Source organism: Oreochromis niloticus, linkage group LG23 (genome assembly GCF_001858045.2).
Source record: "Oreochromis niloticus isolate F11D_XX linkage group LG23, O_niloticus_UMD_NMBU, whole genome shotgun sequence".
In the NCBI taxonomy this organism is placed as follows: Eukaryota; Metazoa; Chordata; class Actinopteri; order Cichliformes; family Cichlidae; genus Oreochromis; species Oreochromis niloticus.
This window is the reverse complement of record NC_031986.2, coordinates 24,749,160-24,771,556: the sequence shown is the minus strand read 5'-3', so window position 1 is coordinate 24,771,556 and position 22,397 is coordinate 24,749,160. Positions and strand designations below refer to the sequence as shown.

Below are 22,397 nucleotides of genomic sequence, written 5' to 3'. Positions count from 1 at the left end.
TTGTGCCAGGAAAGTTGCCCAGCATAACAATCTGCCAAATTAAAGATGCAGAGCGACCCACTGTGGTGACCCTTTGTGGCAAGAGAAAAGTTTTTATGGGCAGGATTAAATCTGAGGTTTTTAAATACACTTGTATCTTCTATGACTCCTTGATGCTGAGACTCTGCTGACTTCTTGTACCTGCAGATTGTTTTTCATGACTGGATGTTCAGACCTGTACTCCTGCTCCTTCTGGTACGATCACTGAAGAATAAATAATAACAAACTAAACTTTTAGGGTGTCACCTTCTTCTCTGACAAACAGCAGACTGAACCAAAGCTGCCTCTCCACACGTCTGTGTAAACCTGACAAAAATAATAATAGAGTAATAAAATAAAACTTAATGACTGTTCTGGAAAGATTGGACTGGAGACTTTGTTGATGCCTCCCAGTGTTTCTTTTTCCGTTAAAGCCACGAGAACAATAGAATCTGTGAATGATGTTTGGCTGCTTGTGAGAGTGGCAGCTCCTCAAACCACAGTCAGCAGCATTAGTTTGGTGGCTGTGGGTGATTTCCCAACCATAGCTCCCCTCTCTCTCCCTGTTGTAATGGATCCCATGTGCTGCTGTACAAACAGTCTCAGTCGGACTCTTTCTCAAACTATCAGTGCTGCTTCTGCAGGATTTCACTCTTTGAAAAGTGTCAGAGTCTTTAGAAATAGAAATAAACCCAGGGATTTCTGACAGTCCTTAAACGCACCACAGAGGTAAATCTGGGCAACCTGCATGTTTTTGAGTCAGCGATGAAGCTTTTTTTCCCTCTGCAGCAGCGAGGCTCCAGCCTGCAGCCTCAGAATAGTTCTGGTCGGTGGCTTCGTGGCCCTGCGGTCGCCTCGCCGCTCGCAAGCCACCAACTCCGCTCCCAATCAATCGCCATGGGAATCCAGGCAGCCGGCATATTTTTAGATCCGAGGAATTTCAAAACAGCTTTCCCCCTTGGGCTGCTTTTATTTCTCTGTGGTTATGCAACTATTTCAGAAAAGCTTTTTATCTCCTTTTTTTTAAATTTAATTGGAGCTGAATAGCCGCTTCCTCGACGGGCAGTGGTGCCAAGTAATTCGATCAAAGATAAGGGGGAGCCGTTGTTTGAATGTGGTATGTGGACCTGCTCGAAAAGCCGTGTCGTGTTGCTTTTGGCAGCGCTGCGGTGTAATTAAGGCTGGAGGCCGCCGGGCATTTAGCAGCATGACACTGAGGAGAACGTCACCACCGTGGAAGACTTTCTCATGTTTTAGCGTGAAGTTATCTGCTCTGGGATTCCCCATCGCCACCAACTCTCTCCCAGCTGTTTTTGCTCTGCTTGTAGTTTTTTTCTTTTTCTTTTGCTTTAATGTAATCCCTGGGGTCCCCTCTTATCAGCTGACCTTCGATCAACCTCTCTGCAGGCGTATTAAATTAAAAAAATAAACCTCCTCCTCTTCCTGCCTCCCACACTTCGAAGTCTCTCCACAGAGGGACCGGCAGCTAAAATTGGTCTGCGGGCTGATTTCGGGGTGGGTCCCCACATAACAACATAACAAAAGCAGCAAAGGTTTCTTCCCAAATAAACCATGTTTGATGGTTTTCAAGGCTTTAAATACACAAAGAGGTCGGCAGGGGGTAATTAGCTGCAGCTCCACAGCGGACCCTCAAAAGTAGTCAAAGTACTTCTTTGACTCTCTTCAGTGTGAAGACTTCTGGCTGCAGCTATGTGCGTTGCTCAGCAGCTCACAGTATTTTTAATTAGACTGAAAAATTCAAAACTTTCTGCAGAGGTTTTAAAGTAACGGAGTTTCATCTGGTCAGCCAACCTAAAGCTTTTAATGTGAAAGGACAGTGAAAATGAGGGTATTGAGCACTAATGCAACTAAAACAAGAACAAGGAAATAGTGAAGAAAATAAAACTTTCTTTAAAAATATGCTAACATTACTGAGATCCTAGAATAGTCACGAATTTTGAAAATATATATTGGAATATATTAGACTGATTTTTGACTGCTTTTAGACTTTGTTTTGGGGTGTTCAGGACTTATTTTGGGTTCATTAAATTGGACCATGTAAGAACTGATTTCAGACTTAGTTTTAGACGCTTTTTGGGCAGCTTTGAGTAGATTTTGGAGTTTGGTCATCATTTTAGACGTTTTTAGACTAATTTTCAAATTGATGTCAACGAATTTGGGCCTAATTGTAGACTTGTGTTTCGATTGTGGTTTTGAACTGATTTTTGGCATTTTTTGTTAATTTTGGAAAATGGTTTTGGACTAAAATGTACAGTGAAAAGATAAAAAACAAACAACATTTACAACAATAAAACGTTCAGGCAATCATGGTAGGTAAAAGTAACAAAGAAGAAATGAAATAATAAATGATCTTGTTTTAAATTCTTTTGTGTTTGTTTGGGGACTTTAAATAACCCAAACCAGGTCCATAGAGTTTATTTTGGACTTTTTATTTATATATTTACTAGTTTTAGACTGTTTTCAGACTTGATTTGAAGCTTTTATAAACTTTTGATTTTGATTTGACTGTTGGATTTTCATCCTTTTAGCTTCTTTTAGCTCTTTTAAAAACTTTTTAAAACTTGGTGTCAGGCTTCATAAATATATATTTTTAGTTATGCACGAAGGACCAAAACTGCCAAAATTAAAAAAGAAATAAAAAACACTGATGATAAAAATAAATAACTTGCAAAATAAATATAAACATGAGTAAATAAATACAGCTGCAAATTGAATTTAAAAGTTCTAAACGTAATGACGTACTTCTGTATAAATAGAGACAGATAAATAAATAAAAACAGAAAACAGAAAAAATAATACATAAGAAAAAAAACATTTATGTCTCATGTGAAAGACACAATTTTTAATATCATTATAGGTGCATTTTAATGGCATAATTTGTGTTATTGGTTTGCTCATTTTGGCAAGTTTGGTCCTCCATACTATGCCATTGATTTCTTTATACAGGCAGAGGTGTCGCCCCCTGTTAGTTATCAGAAAGATGCAGTTTTTTTGTTTTTTTCTGAGGGAATAAAGAAGCGTTTTTGCTTCAATTAAACAACTAAACTAAACTCGAGCTTAAAGCTCCTCACCAGTGGTTTGAGCTGTGAGTTCGGTGCACCACCTCTCTGGACAGTAAAAGGATGAATGAATGAAAAGTAAAAGCGCTGCAGCGTCTGTCGGTGTGATTGATAAAGGAAAGCGAGCAGAAAGTGCCTCGGCTGTGCGTGCAGGATCCCTGAGAGGAAACAGCTCATGTGCTGAAATATTAAAGCGGGTTTAGTAAAGTGGGTCTGTGCCTGAGGACGCTGCCGTCCTGTACAGTAACAGTGTGTGTGAGGGCAGCTTTAATATTACATGAGGAATATGGCCGTCCCTGCAGGGCGTGCGAGCTGAGACACTGGAGGAAAGTAGGGCTTCATCTTTTCCCTGAGACAGAAAGTCATCTTTAAAGTTTCATAAGTGATTCTGGGTCAGCCAGCAGAGAAGTTTAACCTTTCAGGTCTTCACTGTTTCTCAGATATTAAGCAGCTGAGCGCGACGTTATGCTTGAATCACTTCTTCACTTTTTAAATCCACGCTTGAGCCCCGAAGAGGTCAAACTTGTTGGTTTTTCAGTAAGTAGAACAAATATCTAATAAAAGTTTGACTTTTTAATGTCACTTTCTGCTGTTTTCATCTCACTTAGTATTCATTTTCAGTCACTCATTGCTTGTATTGATATATTTTCCCTCTAACAGGCTGACAGATCGGCATTAAACCAGCAGATCTGATCATTTAAAGCCTCCTGCGATGATTCAGCTCCATCTCAAACTCTGCAAATGTTTATTTGAACCCAAAAAAACACTTCAGCTTTCTCCCAAAACTGGAGTGAAATCTCTTTTTAATGCGACTTGGAGAAGCTTCTGAGTTTGACTGAGGAGCTTTTTTCGCTCTGCTGGTTAGGCCTGTGCTGTAAGGAGGTCGTTAAATGACGTTTAATCTGCTCATTATTTTCTCCTCTGTGTTTTAGAGTGATTCGGTCTGAGAAGGCGGACGACTGCTCTGCCATTTTAATAAAAGAAGAAGAAGAAATAGCTGGTCCAGCCAAACAAAGACAGACATGCTATGATGTTCTTACCCTCTGGTGACTCCTCCTGGACGTAGGTTCCCGTCAGGTATCTGTGGACCAACGCTGACTTACCACTGGCCAGATTACCCACAATGCCCTGAGGGGGAGACAAAAGGGAAGTTAGCATCTCCTAAAACATTCAGCAGACTGTAATCACTCCATCAACAGGAACTCATACTGGTTTTAAAAGTTTTCTAGTGTTGCTGGTGAAGATGATATAATTCAAGCACATGGAGCTGTTACTGTTTCTGTGAGTGGACAAACAAATGTTTCAGCAGAAATGAAACATGAATCACAGTTACTCTCAATTTTTTATTTGTTAGGCCCATAATAATCTCAACTTAAATTTTAGTTATATGATAATATTGACATTTGACTCTTAAAATATTTATATATTATGTAAATATTTAACTTTTATCTTTTAATTTTAATACTGTGCTATTAAAGCTTTTTTTTATTTTAGTCTCTAAGTTATGTCATAATTTTGACATTTTACTTTTTAAAATGTAATATTTTACTTTTATCTCTGAGTTAAATATTTTGGTCTTATAGTTTTTATACTTAACGTAAATATTTGACTTTATTTTGACATTTTGCTTTTAAAGTTTGCTTCTCATGGTTGTGATGTATTGTTTGAATTTTGATGTTCTAATCTCACAACTTTGACATTTTACTTTCATAATTTTGACATGACCTCATAGTTAATCTCAGCTAATCATTTTTACTTTTGAATTACATTTTCAACATGTTTTTAAACTTTTATCTCAAAACATTTAACTTCTGAAATTTTAATCTCACAATTTTAACATCCCTCATTTATTTTATTTTACTTTATTTAATCTTCAAAGTTAAAATGATCAGAATTGTCCATCTGTTCGGTTATCTTCACGTATTCACTTCTTGTAGTGTCCTAAAGAGCCTGCAGGTCAGGAATCATGAGACAGAAGTCCAGGTCGGGTTTTTAGAAGTAACTAAACCTTCAAAATAAAATACTTAGAGCACTTTTACATTGGCTGCTGTTCAGGGCAGCAACTCAATCTCAACATTTAAAAAATAAATTTCTTAAACATAATGTTTCTGAAATTCTTGTGTATTTGTTTATCTAATTAGTTATTTTTTGTTTGTTGGGATTTTTGTTAAGTTTTGGCAGGAAATGATGTCCTTGGCGGTGCGTCATCCCGCTGAAGCTCAACTCTTGGACAGGTGACCCCTCCCCTTTAACGCTCTGAACTCACCACTTTGAGCTCGGGCACCGTCCGACTCAGCGTCCACTCCTGACTGTTTACAAACGCATCTGAAAGACACAAAGAGAGAAAAAACACATATTATTAAACTGTGAGGAACATGTGATGCCTTCAGGGGAAAAATGGAATTAAAAATGCCTGATGGAGTAACGAGGCAGCCAATCAGCTCCTCCTCAGTGGTGTCAAGGGTGACAAACAGGAGGAAGAGGCTTGTTAAAGCTGACAGACGACCAACACCAGGCCGAAAGTCGCAGCAGACTGAACACGATCAGAAATACCGTCATGGTACAGAAGAACCATGAATTATAACCACAGCTGAGAAAATACAGAAGTTAAAAGCAACCAAAAAATAACACTATATAAAAACTGATAAGACAAAAAGTCCATGAAGAGGGAGATCAGCTTACATTAATCTATATGTTCTTTAAGCACTTTAATCTCAGAATCAATCAATCAAATGTTAGAATCAGGAAATAAAGACAAAATCAGTAGATGAGAAAATATTTGTATTCTAAATTATTCTAAAGGTTCCCCACAAATTAACTCCTGCAACCATGTGAGGTGGCGAGGGTCAGAGGTCATGGGAAATGAGGAGGGCGGAGGCCAAACAATGTCAAACCATTGGAGTGTGTGTTATTGGAGTGTGATAATGTTGGTATTATCAGGGAGGTCGTTTCCACTCACACTGCACAGACGGCTCTCTAACAAAAACACACACACACACACACACACACACACACACACACACACACACACACACACACATTAAACAGGACAAAACACCAGCAGTGAGAAAACACAGGCCCGTGGACCAAATCTGGGCCCTCCCACTGAAAGAATGTGGCCTCTTACAGAGAGCTGGGTTTGTGTGTTTTCTACAGTCAGCTAAAAACCGTACAGTAAAGGTATTCTAACACACCTTTAAAGTATTAAATATGGGGCTGTAGCTCCGTAAGTTCTGTTATCAAGTAAATAGAAAACGTTTCAAAGCCTCAAACAAACTTTACTGAATAAAATACAACAAATAAAATCTAAATATTTAAAGTCACATTTAAACTCATGAGCGTTTCAATCCTGACATTTGATCAGAACAATCTCAACATTTTGATTTTATTTCATAATTATGTCATCTTCATATATTGAAATCACAAATTGGGACATTTTAATTTCATCTATATTTTCATCTATATTGAAACTAAGTCATAATTGGCATTTTAATCTAAAAATATTTCTATCTATGCAACTTAATTTCAGTACTTTGACATTAACATGTCTGTGGTCACATACGGGGACTTTAAATCTCTTCAGTCTGCATAGAGATGTGCGACCTTTAACCTCTGACTCTGAGTTTATCATTAAAGAAGCTGTATTTCAGTAATTGTGATGAACGCCTTTCATAAAAAAGAAAACATGAGGCGTCCAGATGTTTTCTGTAGCAGTCATCCCACCGCAGGCTCCGTTAACACTGCCGGACTCTGAGACACCTCGGGCTTGGCGTTAAGTAGGCCAGTGGGCCAGAGCCACTTATCCTCCAGCCCCTCTTTACTAATTCATCTGCAGCAATCTGTGTCAGCCTGCAGACCCTCAGACTGCACAGTACAGACAGGAAGTGCTAAAAGCCCCATGAAACACTGGTTTTTTAACGCATTGATACCTGAGACTCACACAGACAGTTTTCACTACCTGGAGGATCATTTTTAGGTCGTGCAGAGTGTGCGATGCTCCCTATGGAGGAAAAAGACTGACAAAAATCTAATAAATATCTCAATAAATGTATTTTCTTTTGATTCAGCTGGTTTCTGATGTTTTAATGTAGTTTCTTTTTTACATTTTTGTCTCAATTCCGAATTTTAATCTCCTCATTTTAGCTTAAAACCCACTGACTTTCCACCACACAGCATCCTGACGTCTCCTCTTTCCTCCCTTTAATGAGCCCAAACTGCTGCTGCCAACATCTCATCTGTCTGGAAACCATCCAGAGAGGAGCATCTCGATTGGTCGGCGGGCACACAGAGGGGGACATTGTTCACCCACCCAACAAACGGCGGCCTGTGTCGGGGCCGACCCTCCCTCCCTGCCAGGCAGGATGTTGACCCAGCTGCTTCCTGTTTTCCATCACAGCCCTCCAGTTCCCCTCTGCTGGTTCCCAGTATGATGCACCAGCAAAGCGAGGAGATGGTTAGCAGCTGATGAAGCATCAGCTGGTGATTGAACTGGGAGGTGAGGCCGGGTTTAAAGGACGAATTACGACAGGTTTTCATCCTCTTAATAAAACACAGAATTTTTAAACTGTTATTAAATTATTAAACTGTCCTAATGCGATTTTCAACCGTAACTTCAACATTTACGGCTTCAGGCTGCACTGATCCACCTTTGGAGCTGATTTGGGACTTTTATTTACGCCTGAGAAGACCACTGACTAACATCTGCATCACGATGATGCTTTGCCGTGTTTTATGATGATCGCCCTTAGCTACGATCTGGTATTTTTAGTCTGCTTCCAGGCTGCCGAGGGGTCGTCACAGAAACAGAAACACAAATGCCGACTGAATGAATCTGCGCTGCAAAAAGAGGGAAAGTCCAGATGAGATGAAGCGAAAGCATCTGGGAGCGTGTGGGAGGAACACCTGAACTCAATCAATCCGTCAACGTGTCGTATTTACGAGGCCGAGAGGAAGAGGGAGACAGAGGGCCTTGCTGTGGGTGGATGATACAACTCCATCACGGCCCGACTACATGAAGGCGGAATCTCCAAAATTAGGTCATGAATTAGAAACCCAACACGCCTCCTTTCCTCCACTACAGCTTCACACTCAATAAAAGCAAACATCCACTAAGTGATTTATTGTTTACCCACTTAAAGGCAGAGTGAAAGGTTTATACCACCACAGGACACTTTATTTTGTTCTTTTTCTGATGTAGCAAGTCGACATTCTTGATTTCCAAGACTCTCAAACTTTCTGAGATTAGAAAGCTAAAATGATCAGATAAAGGTAGAAAGTCAAAAATCTGAGATTAAATTGTCAAAATTATGAGATGGGTTCGTGGATTTATCTGGTAAGTAAGTACAATGTATTCATAGTTTAGTTTTTATAGTCCCGAAGAGTAACTAGGAGCCCGGAAGGTGTGTTATCACTTATTCTGATTACTGATTACAAATTACTCCAGATTATGGAGTATGAAAGACCTCACTCATTTCAAGACCTCGCTTTAAAAAAGAAAGCCTTATTTAACATGTAATGGAATATAATGATGGTAATAATATGATGTAATAATGGTTAAGTTGTAAAAGCATGTGTTTTGACCTTGTTAAGATACTGGGTTTATGTGGTTTACTGTGAAAATGCGACACAAGCAGACTTTGCTTTATTTTAAAGTGTCAAGGCTCTTTTTTGTTAATGGGATAAAATATGACAAAGGAAGAGAAAGAAAGGGTGGACCAGATGACAAAGGGGGAAATGATTAAATGCTAAATGTACTGCATGTTTTAACCCAATCACATTTGAAGGATGAGTAGAAAAACATGTTATTCTTCCACCTGAAACAAAGAAACAGACGGAGGAGAAAAGAAGAGGACAACAGGTGAGATACGAAGGGGAAAAGACAACAGATGGAGTGAAACAGATGGACGAAGACCATGGGAAAAGGAAATGGAGAGCTCCTCTGCTTCGTCATCGCTCAGGGAGGAAAAACTTGGAAATGAGAGCGAGCGTCATGGGACTAAAACTCTCCTCCATCACTCCATCCCTCTGTGCAGAGAAAGAAAGGAAGGAGGCCTTCAAAGTGAGGCGTCAGGACTCCTGGCGCTCTCCAGAATAATCTCCTTCATTAATTCTCTTTCATTTCACTCGTTTGTTTCTATTTTTATGCTCCGTTCTCCCTCAGAACGATGGGGAACACGTATGAGACGACACATCTTTGTTTCTCTTTATAAAGAGGAATTGTTTAACTTCAACATTTACCTTCAGTTCCGACCTTCAACATGAAGAAGCCAAGGTCGTTTAGCTTTCTGGTAATACACTTTCAACACAAAACTCTCAAGAAGCCACGTCTCTTCAATAATTCAAACATCTGAAGTCTATTTAAAGAACCCCAAGTATCAGAGTTTTAAGGAATAAAGCAAGAAACATCATCTCTAAGAGGAGGTTGTACCTCAGGAACTCTAGAACTAAACCAGAACCAAAGATTTTAGATCCTGAATACAAAGAACTAAAGATCTTTAAGCTATCATAAATACAAGCTACAGTCCCTTAAACATAAAATCTGCAGACTCCAACAGCTTTCACCTGAAAGAAACTAAACGAAACCATGAAACTGGATCCAAGATCTTTCCCTGGATTCAGACTGATGAAATGATTGGATTGAGTAACAGATTATTTCCTTCTTACTTACTCTAGATTGTATTTAACATCAAACTAAACATGCTGCAGACTTTCGTTTATGTCCATCCTACCAGTTAGTTTTAAAGTAATCTCTGTGAGTCTGATGTTTGAATTCCTATGTAGAGTTTAAGCTGTTTGTAGTTCTAGTATTAAATCACATTTTGAGCAGGATTGGGTTCCACGCAGGCTAAAATGAGCTAGTTTAAAATCTTTAATCTAGGTTTTCGAATAGTCTGGACTGGCAAACATTTTCCCTGTAAATTTACGAGGAAAAAAATATGAGAATAAAGCAATAAATTAACAAAAATGAACCTTCAGAAACTGTTTATTACAACTGTATGATTTCAAACTTCTATAAAGTAGAAATAAAATCAAACATTATTTGAATGAAGCTCAAATATTTACAAGGATAAACTCCCAAATTCAGCTGCAAAGAAAAAGGTCTCACCACTTTACAAGATTATAAACTAAAAGATTTTTCCCAATTCTTGATTTTCTGAGGAAAATTTCTGAAAATTAGTTGTACATTTACAAGAATAAACTCACAAATGTACAAAATAAAACTGGTGCTGGTACTGATCCTGAATGTGGCAGTGATGTAGGAGCTACCTTTTAACTGCAAAAAGCTTATGTAACCAGTAGTTTAAACTAAGTTATAAACAGTTGCTGAAACCAGGTCCCGAACCTTAACCTAATGAATAAGAAATCTTAATGCTGACTCCACTCTAACTTTACGGACTTTAAAGGCATTTTAACCTGATCCAGAAATCTTTTAATCAATGAAAAATGCAAACCTGAAGGCAAAAAGCAAACAAACTGCTAAACTCAGCCTCGGTTCCTAAATATTCACTCAAACTGAGAGACATATTTGTGCTTTTCAAAGGCCACACCACGTCAGTGTGTTTAGATGAAGGCAGCTGGAAGACAGAAACATAGCGACAGAGACACAACAGCAGAAAACAAGATAACAAAGACAGGTTTCTATGATCTGAAAACCTGCTCCAACAAGGTCTCCGAGTCGCAGCCGAGGCCAAACTGAGGGTTTCAGACGTGCACAGTGAAAAATACTAAAAGGGAAATGTAGAGTTTTTAAAAAAGGACAAAATGAGGCAAATAAAAGCTGCTGGGCTTTATTTAATTTTTAGACGTTTCGTGTTGGATTTTAACACCAACAGAAGTGCTAAGATTACAGCTCAACGTTATCCACAGAGACGGAGATTTTGTGCTTAAATGATCTCTAAGAGAACAAACTGAGATCAGCCTGTTGTCAAAACATTGAGAGTCCAGACTGAGGCTGACATGGACGAGTTACCTGGAACAAAACTGAAACTGAGCGTGCTCCAAATGTCTATAAAAAGGCAGAGATCTGCTCAGAAGGGACAACAAAGCGAGACAGTCGGGGTATAAATGAGGTGCGCCTCGGATGGTAATCCATCTGGAATTGATGTTGGCTTCAGTCAACTAAACATTCAGAAGTTTGGACTCAATAAACTAGCAACACAAAAAGAGCCTGGGCCTCTACAAAGACTAAAACCAGCTCTCTGCTGGAGCACTCTACCGTTTTCCAGAAGCAGGTAATACTAATAAATATTACTTCATCATAAATCACAGCGCTGACAGCAACACTTGTTGCACTGTCTTTGTTTTGTTCCAGAAACTCTTTGAGGACCTTCTTTTAACCCTGATCTCTTCCTATTATTAGTTTGTGGAGAACATCAGTCAAAGATTTGGGGATTGGAGCCAGAAATATGCAGGCCAACGAGCTTCAACCAGCAGATTAATTAGTAATTATTAGCTGCAGCTTAACTAAAGTGCTTAACTATATCTATAAAGTTTCAAAGAACAGTGAAAACAATCATTTTTAAAACCTCTCATATATGAAGTAGGCTGAAAACTTCAAACCACTGTAAAATTACAGGTAAGACCAAAGCTCCAATCCCAGGTCAAGGTGCCAATACCTGCAGTTCCTCCAACGTCCATTTGAGGTTGACTCTAAAAGTGAGTCAATCCCCACAGACTCCAGTGTTAGAAAATATCAAATTATATAAAAGCAGAAATAAACATGTTGCTGTGTGACTAATTGTACTAAAAGACTGTTTAAGAAGCCTGTGCTCCAGTTTTGGAGAGTGAAATTTCAGTATAGCAGAGTATTTATTTATGCTATTGTATAAGGAGGTTAAATAACAAAAATATGCAACTGATTCAATCAATTTTACATAATTAAGACAACATAATTTCTTTTCAGTAAATTTCTTTTGTTTTAGGGTCTAAAAGCTCTAAAACTAAACCTTCAATGCAAAACATCCAACGACTAAACCGAACCATGGATTTGGTGACTTCTGAGACTCCTACTTTACACTCTGTGTTGTTTGCTTTCATCTCAAACTAAATCAGCTTACATGATTTAGAAAAACAAGACAGCTGCTGCAGCACAGCTGGAAGCAGGCCAGAGGGATGGAGGGATAGAGGATGGATGGACAGACGGAGACAGGAGAAGAGAGAGTAAATGAAGAGACAGATGATGTAACAACAGGAAAAATGCAGTGACTGATGAAGAGGAGGGCACAGAGGTTAGGGAGGGGGAGGCTGCTTCAAACAGATGAAGAATGCAAGAAAATGAGGGAGCATCGAGGAGGACGGATAAAAGAGCAAAGAGGCAATAAACAGCAGCTGGCAACCGGCCAACACACTTCTCTCTAACACACACAGCAGCTCTTTGTGTTGTGTTTGAACACGCGCCGCCGCTACTTCAGGCCTGTCGTGTGCCGCCGCCGCCACAATGATGACGCCTCACAGAGCAGGAAAACCTCACCCAGTGTCAGATCTGTCCCTGTGATGTTTTTGTTGTTACAGAGATGCAGCTTGTTTCCTCATCAAGAATCAGAGGTGAAAAAAAACAAAAACAAAAAAACCCCCAAAACAAATACTAAGTCAGACAATATGGAAGCCCATCAGTGCCAATCATATAACAAAGAAAAGGTTAAAAAAAAAAGAAAAAAAAATTACTCAACATTTTTATGTTTGAAATAATCATTTTTCTTAATGATCCACTTTTTTTCCATTTTAAATTATACAAATTTATTTGGCTATTGGGATGGCTGTTTTCCCTTATTTATACCCAACTTCGTAATTTTTTTTTTTATAACTGACACTTTATTTGCAGATGATACTTACAAATCTGGAGTTTTAATATCATAATTTGTATTCTGTAGGCTCGTTACCTAACAACCTATCAAATCACAAAAACCATATATAATTGATGCAATATGCAGGTACCAAATCAGATATCCCAATATCTGGTGCAACATAAATAAAACTCTATTACACTGAATAATTTTAATGACAAAAATGTTAAATTTTTTGTCGTTTTTTGTTTGTTTTTGTTTTTTGTAGGGCTCTACTGACTTCCAACTAAAAGATGTGTGTACTGAAATTTTTTATTTTATTTTACTTTTCACTTTTTCTCATAAATGTCCTGCCTTTAGATTAAAGTGTATAAATAAGCTTAAAGAATGAGGTAAAACATTATCTCATCTTTCATTGTGTCTCATTATAATTTTCACTTTATTTTACTTAACTCAATTTTTCCTTTATGTCACATTAAATGTTTTTGCTCCTAATGCTGACAGTGAAATATGAAATGAAAAGTAAAACTATGATCTTAAACTATTATGGACCACTTTATCTCATTGTTATGGTTTCTTTTGTTTCTTTTGGCAGGCCTGAGCTTCCATGATTCACTGTCTTTAAGACGAAGGACTTGGCTGGCTGGTTATTTGTTAATTTGTATTTCTGTTAAACTGGCTGCTGCCTGACTTTGTGTTTATCATATAAATGTGAAACCAAACAGTCCAGCATGATGTCAGGACTGTAAAGAGCAGGAAACGGCGGCCGGCGAAGCAGCTGGTCATAAAATCAGACTTCATCGTCTCTGCCAGCAGCCAGACTCGGACTCGACCTCTAAATGACCGTCCGCCACTCGCTACCCGCACAAACTGGTCAGCCAAAACCTGGCCTCAGTTGGCTGGTAACTGCTGGTAATTACAGCACACTGATGCCAAACACCCACCAACACCCGGCGGCTTTTGGCCCGGATCGATGCTGGCACCAAATTGCTGCAGCTGTGACACTTGAACATTCAAATTCTCTTTAAATAAGCTGTTTCTTCATCACATGCAGATTAGTTTGTTTCCATCAGAGACGATCAAGGTCAAGACCCAACATGTGTGAGGCACATCGCCCACAGGCTACTGAGCACGCCCACCAGACCTTTGTTCAGGTTCAGAAGCAAATGAGACGTCAGTCAGCCTGGACTAGGTTTTAACAGGAAATCAAACCACTAAAGGTGGAGCACACCAAACATATTTTGCAAAAAGTTCAACCCTATTTTCTTGGTTTTGGCTGCTGTTACTACACAGCAGTATAATCAATGGTTTTAAATCATATTTCTCTGGTGGTTTATTATAAGAAAAAACTCACTGGATAAATACTAATATTTTTAAAGTATAATGTGGTTTCCCCTCCCAAAAAAAGTAAAAAATATTTATGAGTAAATGCCTGAAAAATTATTTGAAACAAATAAAAATCTGTTTCAAAACATTTTAAATCTCATGCCCTCCAGGTTACAAAACTATTAGAACAACAACACGGATTTAATTCTTTAATCTCTGGAGGTGTTATTCAATTCATTTCAGCTGAATGATTCAGAGAAGCTCAGACACTGAAGAAAATGTTTAAAAAGTAAGATTCTCAAACATTCTCTGAACTCTGCAAGCCACTTTGCAACCCAGCTGTCTGATGTGTTTATAGAGGTTTATTTGCTTTCTTAGTCCACATGCTATGCTAGCCACAGTAAATACAGCTAATCCACCAAAATCAGGCTTTGCACATTTACTTAGGTGTGCTTTGTCAGCACACAGTGACCAGTAAAGCCAGTTCGGTGCTGGCTTTGTAGTATGTCGTAACCTGGTTTCACTGAGTAATCTCAAACCAATATCATGGTGACATCACAAGAAGCTCAAGCTTCATGTCAAACTAGTGGCGTGCACCCTGAAGCATGCTGGGAATGTGAGCGTGTGAGGAAGCCGTCCAGAAAGTAGCTTCTGATGGCAAAAATGTGACGTTGCTGTACTGTTCTTGCACGCTTCGCCACACCTCATCATGCCTCAGCTACAAAATACAAACGCTCCTGCACGATGATATCTCACAAACGGGAATGTAACATGTTGTCAAGCCACCAAACAACCAACGTCAAAACACCGGCGTACACTGATTACTCTGATTCATGCTGTCGATAAGACCTGACGTATTCACAGTCAAATACACGACAGCCTCATTATTATTGTTTCTGTTACAAACTCAAAGGTCTTTTTATGCTTTAGAAAAAAATGACTGCAGTTAGGTTTTTTGAATACAGAGTAAAAAGATGCCTAGACAAAAAATAGATAAATTACACTATATGAAATGTTTTCATTTAGAAAGCATATGCAAATGCCTACGTTTGCTTATGTTTTCTAATTAGGAGTCTATCATTTTATTTTGCTACTGAATGTTTATTTTGAAAGTTTGGGTCCTCCATATGACTGTTTTTTTTAACTGGTCGTACAGGTCAGCAAGTTCAATATTTCAGTCGTTTCTCTGATGAAGTCTGGCATGTTTGTTTGTTCAGCTGCTGCTTGTTTGCTTATTTGTTCTGACTGTGGAGTGAAACAAAACAAATATGGTTAAAATTGGTTTTAATAATTGATTATTTGGTTGATAAACGGATTTGTTTTGCATTCTTTTTTTTAATTAAGTGCTACATAAGTATAAGAAAAAGCAGCCGATCTAAGAGGCTGATACAGACGACTGAAAACTGATTTTCACTTCCAGACTGTGAAGACGCCAGCTTTATTAAACCAAACCCTTCACAAAAAAAAGAAGAAAAAAAAGACAGACCAATTTTTTTATTTGCCTTTTCACAAAATGGAGAAAAACCAGCTTGTTAATAAGGAATAGCTGTGACTGAACCCAGGTTTAACCTGCTGATCATGCTCCTCTTTATTGACACTTCAGGCATGTAAATCTATCTTCACTGGAGATTTTTCATGGAGTCACATTCCCGAGCTGTCAAACACCACACGTGATGCCTTTGATGGCGGCGGTGTTAATTATAGTTTTAACGTCAGCTGGGAAACACCCCGAGGTCAGCTCAGAATCCACTTACACAATAAAAGCCTCTAAAGCTTTACAATGACAAACATGCCATCAGTACCCAGGTAATCTCTCCAATGTACGGAGGGCCTAAACTGGCAAAATACTGCGCACGCGTGCGTGCGTGCGTGCGTGCGTGTGTGTGTGTGTGTGTGTGTGTGTGTGAGGGGGGCGGGGGACAGGCATTTTGGGCATATATTTGATTCTGGCTGTGTTGGCCCTCCATACCACGCTCCTTCAGGTGGAAACATTGCGTCTGCTGTAGTCTTAGGTCTCTTGTTTGTTTGACTTGGCGTCCCCCACGAGCCCACCAGCACTCATAAACAAAACTCGTGTGTGGTTTGTTTACTCGACAGGACGCTGACACGCTTTCATCACACGATATTTCCTCCTTCTGTGGAGTTCTTCCCCAGCTTCATGTCAGATTAGAGTGAAGATTAAAAACCAGAAGTTTTTTTTCTATATTTATCAGGTTATTCTGTGTGAAAACTGATATTTCTGTTTATGTGAGGCTTGTTTGCTTGATTTTTGCGTTAGAATGAGACTCGTAAACTGAAACTCCTTCTAAGCCACACTGAAAATGGGTGAAGCAGCCATGAATAGATAATCTTTGCTGCAAATACACTAATGACACCATTGTCTTAACATGCACACACCGCGGGGATCATGGGTGGAGCGCTGTTTGTAGCCTGAGGGCAGGGTGTACATGTCTATAGGAGTGTGTATGTGTGTGTGTGTTGGGGGTTAAACCGTCGTCTGACTGTGACAAATCAGAGTAGCGCCGGCTCATCAGTCACACACAACATCAGATTATCACAGCGTTCGCCCTTCATGCCATTTTTCTTCTCCTCCTCCTGCTGCTGTCTGCACCATCATCTTTGTCTTTCTGACTTCATCTGGAGTTCAGCCATCAGATTCAACAAAGAACTGCAGCCAAAAATTTAAATGTTTGGACTAAACACAGCCTAAAATGAGCTCTCTGTTGTAGCCCTGCCCTGTTTAAACCCAATAAATCTAAAAACATCATAAATCACAGCACCGGCTCCAGTATTTTCTTCTTGCCCAGATTGTTCTATATACACAGTTGTGTCCCAGAAGCACTTTTTTTGTATTTTAGCTTTGGTTTGACATGACTTTAGGGAAAGATTGTGGGAAAATCTAGCCATAAATAAAAACCAAACAACCACAAAACTAAACTCAGAATGGGTTTTTAACCAACTTATGGATTAATTAAGAAAACAACCAGAAGACTCACTGATAATTATTAGCTCAACCGAGTTCAATTTTTCTGGTGTCAGGGAAATACTGTTTTAAAATCAGGTATCCAGAGAGGCAGCTGAATGAAAGGAAGGACTCAGGCTACCTGGTTAGCAGCGACTGGGCTTTCACTATAAGAGCAAGAAGATCAATAACAGGTAAGTTTATTTCCTTGGACAGGGTGAAATAAAGTCTATGTTTACAGCTACTTGCCTTGTTCAGTTTTTCTATGGGATCAATCACGATCCCGGCTGAACCCCCAATTAATGTAACACCCTTGGTCTGCAGAGGTGAAGAGAAGCAGTCAAGTAGCATTTGAGTTTATCTACTTAACTTTTTTCAGTTTCCCAGATCAACCCCCAATTAATGGTAAATGACAATGGACAACTTCTTTTTAAACGCCTTTCTACTCTACCTGAGCACTTAAAGTGCTTTATACAATATGCCTCATTCATATAATAACTTTTTTTTCCTATGCTTAAATGTTTTCTATCAGACATTCATGCATATTCACACTCATCAGAGAACAACCTGGGGTTTAGTATCTTGCATAAGGTATATTTGGTATGCAGACTGGAGCAGTAATAAGGGGTTGAACCACCAACCTAATGAGTAAACGACCTTCTCTACCTCCTGAGCTTCAGCCACCCTAAATATGTACCACCCCAGCTTTGCAGGGGTGAAGAGAAGCAAGATAACCAGGTGTGATCGATTTATCAAGCTTATTTTCGGCTCAATAAAAAGCAAAACTACAAAACAAAACTTCCTATAGAGCAAAATAAGGGAAAAGAAAGCTAAATTAAAGAAATAAGCCTCGCTAAATGTAACAAATTAAGAGTGAACACAGACAGATACCATGTTATTACAATCTGGTTAAAACCAAAACGGTTTTAAGTAATTAATAAATCAGGCCATTTAATTAAGATGTGGTTAATTTCACTAACAGACCTTCCAAGAAGTCTGTGGACAGCTTATCCAAAAAAATGGTCACTTCTGGCTCAAAAAACCCCCAACAATATCACGACCACCAAAACACTAACATCGAGGCTTTGCAAACCAATAGGTTGCATCACAGTGGCTACTTCCATTTTTATACACAGGTCTGTGGCATTTCCTGATTTTTATTTGTCTTATTTGATAATAAACCTTTTAAAAAGTAGTTTTAAACCAAGCAGGAAAATACTTTCCACTGTTTTCCAGCATTGTTACAGAGACCAAACAATTAATCCAGGAACTATAACTGGCAGTAAATACTCCTTATTTGCAGGAGACCCACTAAAAGCCTGTTTCTAGTGACAAATGAAGCCACATGTGGCAGAAATTAAGCCGCAAAAGAGAACTATTTACAGCTCCTTTAACGTCTCTAAAAACTGGCTTTATGAGCCTTTAAAGTAGCTGGGAAATAAGGGGCTGCAAGGTTAGATGATATATTCAAATTATGTCAAGAAAAGGCAATATTTTCTAAATATTTCTAGTGTTTTATTGGCTGTATTTTAACTCAATTGTTGGTTTAAATGCTGTTTTTAATATTTTTTCCGATATTTGCTGCTGTGTGTTAAATTTAAACCTTTAAAGTTGTGTTAAAGCTCCTGTACGTATAAAGTTTGGATTGATATCTGCTGATGGATTCCTGCACGTGCTTCTGTTTCCGTTTGTTTTTCCAGCTGTGATGAGCTACATTATTCAAAAGTGTCAGAGTAGTAAACCTGCTTTTGAATTTAAACCCTCACTCGTAAGTTTGGTGAGGACAGCTGTGTGTTTGCATGTGTCACTGCTAATTAAACCTGTCTGACAGGTAAAGACACACCTGCTCACACGCAGACACACACACACACACACACACACACACACCTTGTTTCTGTCCTTCAATGAACAACTACATTTATTTTCCAAAACAAACAGTTATTCCTCGTGTTTGCAGGATGTATCCACTCTTAAAGGGACATGCCACTGAATTTTCTAATAAAAACCGAGCAGATTCAGATGAATTCTTCTTCGTTAGTCAGCAGAGTCGACAGCTTTCATAAGAGGTGCTTTAGGGTTTCCACATTTTTCATTTGAGCTCAAAATCCCCCGAGTTTGACTGCTCAGGTTTCGGGCCTGCAGGCTGCTGCTGCCGCCATCCCAAAGAGATCATTAAAGGGGGGGAGGATGGAGGGAGGGGAGGAGCGTGGGAGCAGGGAAGATAGAGGGAGGTGGGAGAGGAAGCAAAGAAAGGATGAGAAGGTGGTGATGAAGGAACTGGAGGGATGTAGGAAGAAGAGAGGTAACAGAGTCTTTGCCATAAGTATATGCGGAGCAGTTGCGGTCACCCCCAAAGCCTGTTCTGAGCTGGATAAAACCCCAGGATGGTGGTGAGGAAGGAAAGGAGGAAGGATAGGAGGTGTTCCCACACTGGATCCTGAGCCAGTAAATCAGAGTTTCACAGGAAAAACCATCCATACTGTAGGATACCTAAATATATAACACACAGAAGCATTCCCTGCAAACACATTACATCACTTGGTCATAAATTGCTAAGTTGCAGAATCACCCGCTTGTGGCACTGTGACAACATCGCTGTGTGGTCACAAAATAACCACAGTTATTTTATGACTTATATTTTTGGGCTTGGTTTTAGACTGGGTTTGAACTGGTTTTAGACTAGTTTCTGACATGGTTTTGGACTTTTTTTTAAAAGTGGTTTAAACTGTTTCCTGGGCTTGGTTTGCACCAGTTTAGCCTGGCTTCTGATGTTTTGTGAAGTTCTTTTAATCTGGTTTTGTTCTGTTTTCTGACTTGATTTGCACTGGTTTTGGTTGGTTGGTTAGTTTGGTTTCTGACAAGTGGCTCCATAGTGTAGTGGTTTACACATTCACCTAACAAGCGAAAGATCCCCCTGTTTGAATCCAGGAGAAGACACCAATGCCTCTGTGCACTCCTAAAAAAATTGAGGAATATTTAGGAATTGCCAAATAAAACATGTGGAGCTACCCGTTGTGAAGTTGTTTTAGCCTGACTCCTGATCTTATTCTGAAGTTGTTTTAAACTGGTTACAGAGTGGTTTTATTCTGATTTCTGACGTTATTTTGTTTTGAGGCAACTGCTTTTTGAGTGTTTTCTGAATTCTACAATTGCTTGGTTTAAGTCTGCTTTTTTGGACTTGACTTTAGGCTGGCATCTCGCATTGTTTTGTTTTTACTTTAATTTTGGTCTTCTGTCTCTACATGTAATCCAGTCTGACTGAATGATGTTGAGATCAGGAGCTTTTACATTGTTGGTTTTGGCCCAAACAGCCTTCAGTTACAGAAAAAAATGTGTTTGATTACAATAAAGAAAACAGTTCTCCTGAGATCCAAAGCAGGATAAAAATAGATAAGCAATATCCAGAGGATGTGAGGAAGGAAAAGGAGGAAAGATAGGGGGAAATGAAGGAGAAAACAACTTTAAAGCGCCACTGAAAATGATAAAGTCTGATACAAACACACACAGAGAGAGAGAGAGAGAGAGGGAGAGAATGTGTGTGTGTGTGTTTAACCTTCATACCTGAGATTAATGACTGTGGGGTTTTTATTAAAAAAACAAATCTCCTGGTATTGTGAGTATTTCCTCCAGATGTGTGTGTTCATTCCTCTCTCTCTCTCTCTCTCTCTCTCTCTCACACTCACACACACACACACACACACACATATATATACACACGATCTGATTAAAGCTGCCTGAGGGAAAACCAGGAAGTGGCGGCAGGAAGAGGATGGCAGGCGACCAACCGTGGACGAGTCGAGACAAAGAGGCCGTGTTGTGATTGGACAGAGCTGATGAGATTGTAAACAAAGACAAGTTAAGCTTCCAGGCGTCGTCGAGCCAAATGTTTGAGGGGAAACCTGCAACTGTTTGATCAGATGTGGTTGAACAGACCAGGGGTGTTTCAATATGTCGATGTGTCGCTTTATGGCCGACCTATCAACGTTTCAGATGCTGATACTTAAATCACTTCAGCTCCTTTCAGTACGTTATCTGGAACTGATCCTGATTGGAGGAAGTGATCCGAGCTGGAAGCATCTGTAACTCTTCACTAAAACTTCCAACTTCCTTCAGTAATCCTATAAAACTTCAGCAACACTTGCAGTTCTTTCACTGCTAACAACTAAACGCAGCTTTAAGATGCTCTTCAACTCCTTTCAAATTTTATTAATATAGAAATCAGCCCTAAAACTCTTTCATCACATCCATTTGACCTGCCACTTCAACTTCCTTTAGCAATGATCTTCCTTTCAAACAACACTTTGCTAGTCTCGTATATAAACAGGGACCAGCATTGGCTCCAGACTCAGAAATTTCAGAGATTCAGATTCAACTGATGCTTCAGCTGCTTTCGGTTCTCAGTCTCTAACTTTATCCTGATATTTTACTTAACCTGAAACTTCAAATTACTCTTTAAAGCACTTTTGTCACACCTTTTTTCACTGCTGACACTTCAACCTCAATAGACCCTTCAGCTCTTTTTAAAACTTTCAGTTTAATCACCTCTTTACTGACAGTCTTTATCACGATCATTTAAACTGCCCCTTCACATACCTTCAATAATCCTCGTAAAGCTGTGATCTTGACTTCCTTCAAACACTTCGACTGACATTAAATATTTTCTTCAAGCTGACTTTCAAGTTTCAGCTTCAACTCTTCTGCTCCTTCTGATGTGAATCCGTCTGCCCTGAAACTCTTTTACATCAAATTCATTTGAACCACTTCTCCTTCTTTCAGTAATCACCATCACCAAAACTAGACTAAACTGAGGGACACATTTGGTTGAGACTCAAAGGTTTATCTTCAACTGACTCTTCAACACCTTCACTTAAATCTACACTTCAGATCACTTTATATTGCAACCACAATTTAGCCAAAAACGTTATACACTATATGGAAACTTTTATAGCAAAAAAATCTGTCATTCTGCCTTGCTTGAGGGCACTTCTTCAGCCCCTGACATATTTAAAATCATCCTTTGGGTGCCAAGAACTGAACCAGCAACCTCTATGATTGAAGTGCAGTCATGAACAGGCAGTTTTCCATCTTTACAGCTCAGCAGCTCAACGCTTTTACTGCAAACAGTTTAAGTTCTATTAAGCGCTATTTCTATTCACTTCATGAGAGTAACAGGGGTTAGATGGAGCTGACCTCCAACCCCGGTGGCCTTCTGGTGTGAGTAGCTCCTCA

General features: G+C 39.2%; 1 protein-coding gene across 7 annotated transcripts in view; it reads right to left on the bottom strand.

Moving 5' to 3' along the window:
* agap1 (ArfGAP with GTPase domain, ankyrin repeat and PH domain 1) overlaps positions 1 to 22,397 on the bottom strand; it is a 170,149-nt gene that overhangs the window by 87,149 nt on the left and 60,603 nt on the right. For all 7 annotated transcript variants that reach the window (XM_025902797.1, XM_025902795.1, XM_025902796.1 and 4 more), the window contains 2 exons: positions 5,365 to 5,423; positions 4,139 to 4,226 (listed from right to left, as the gene is read on the bottom strand). In XM_025902797.1, coding sequence (XP_025758582.1) covers positions 4,139 to 4,226; positions 5,365 to 5,423 — 147 coding nt within the window. The remainder of the gene's footprint in view (positions 1 to 4,138; positions 4,227 to 5,364; positions 5,424 to 22,397) is intronic.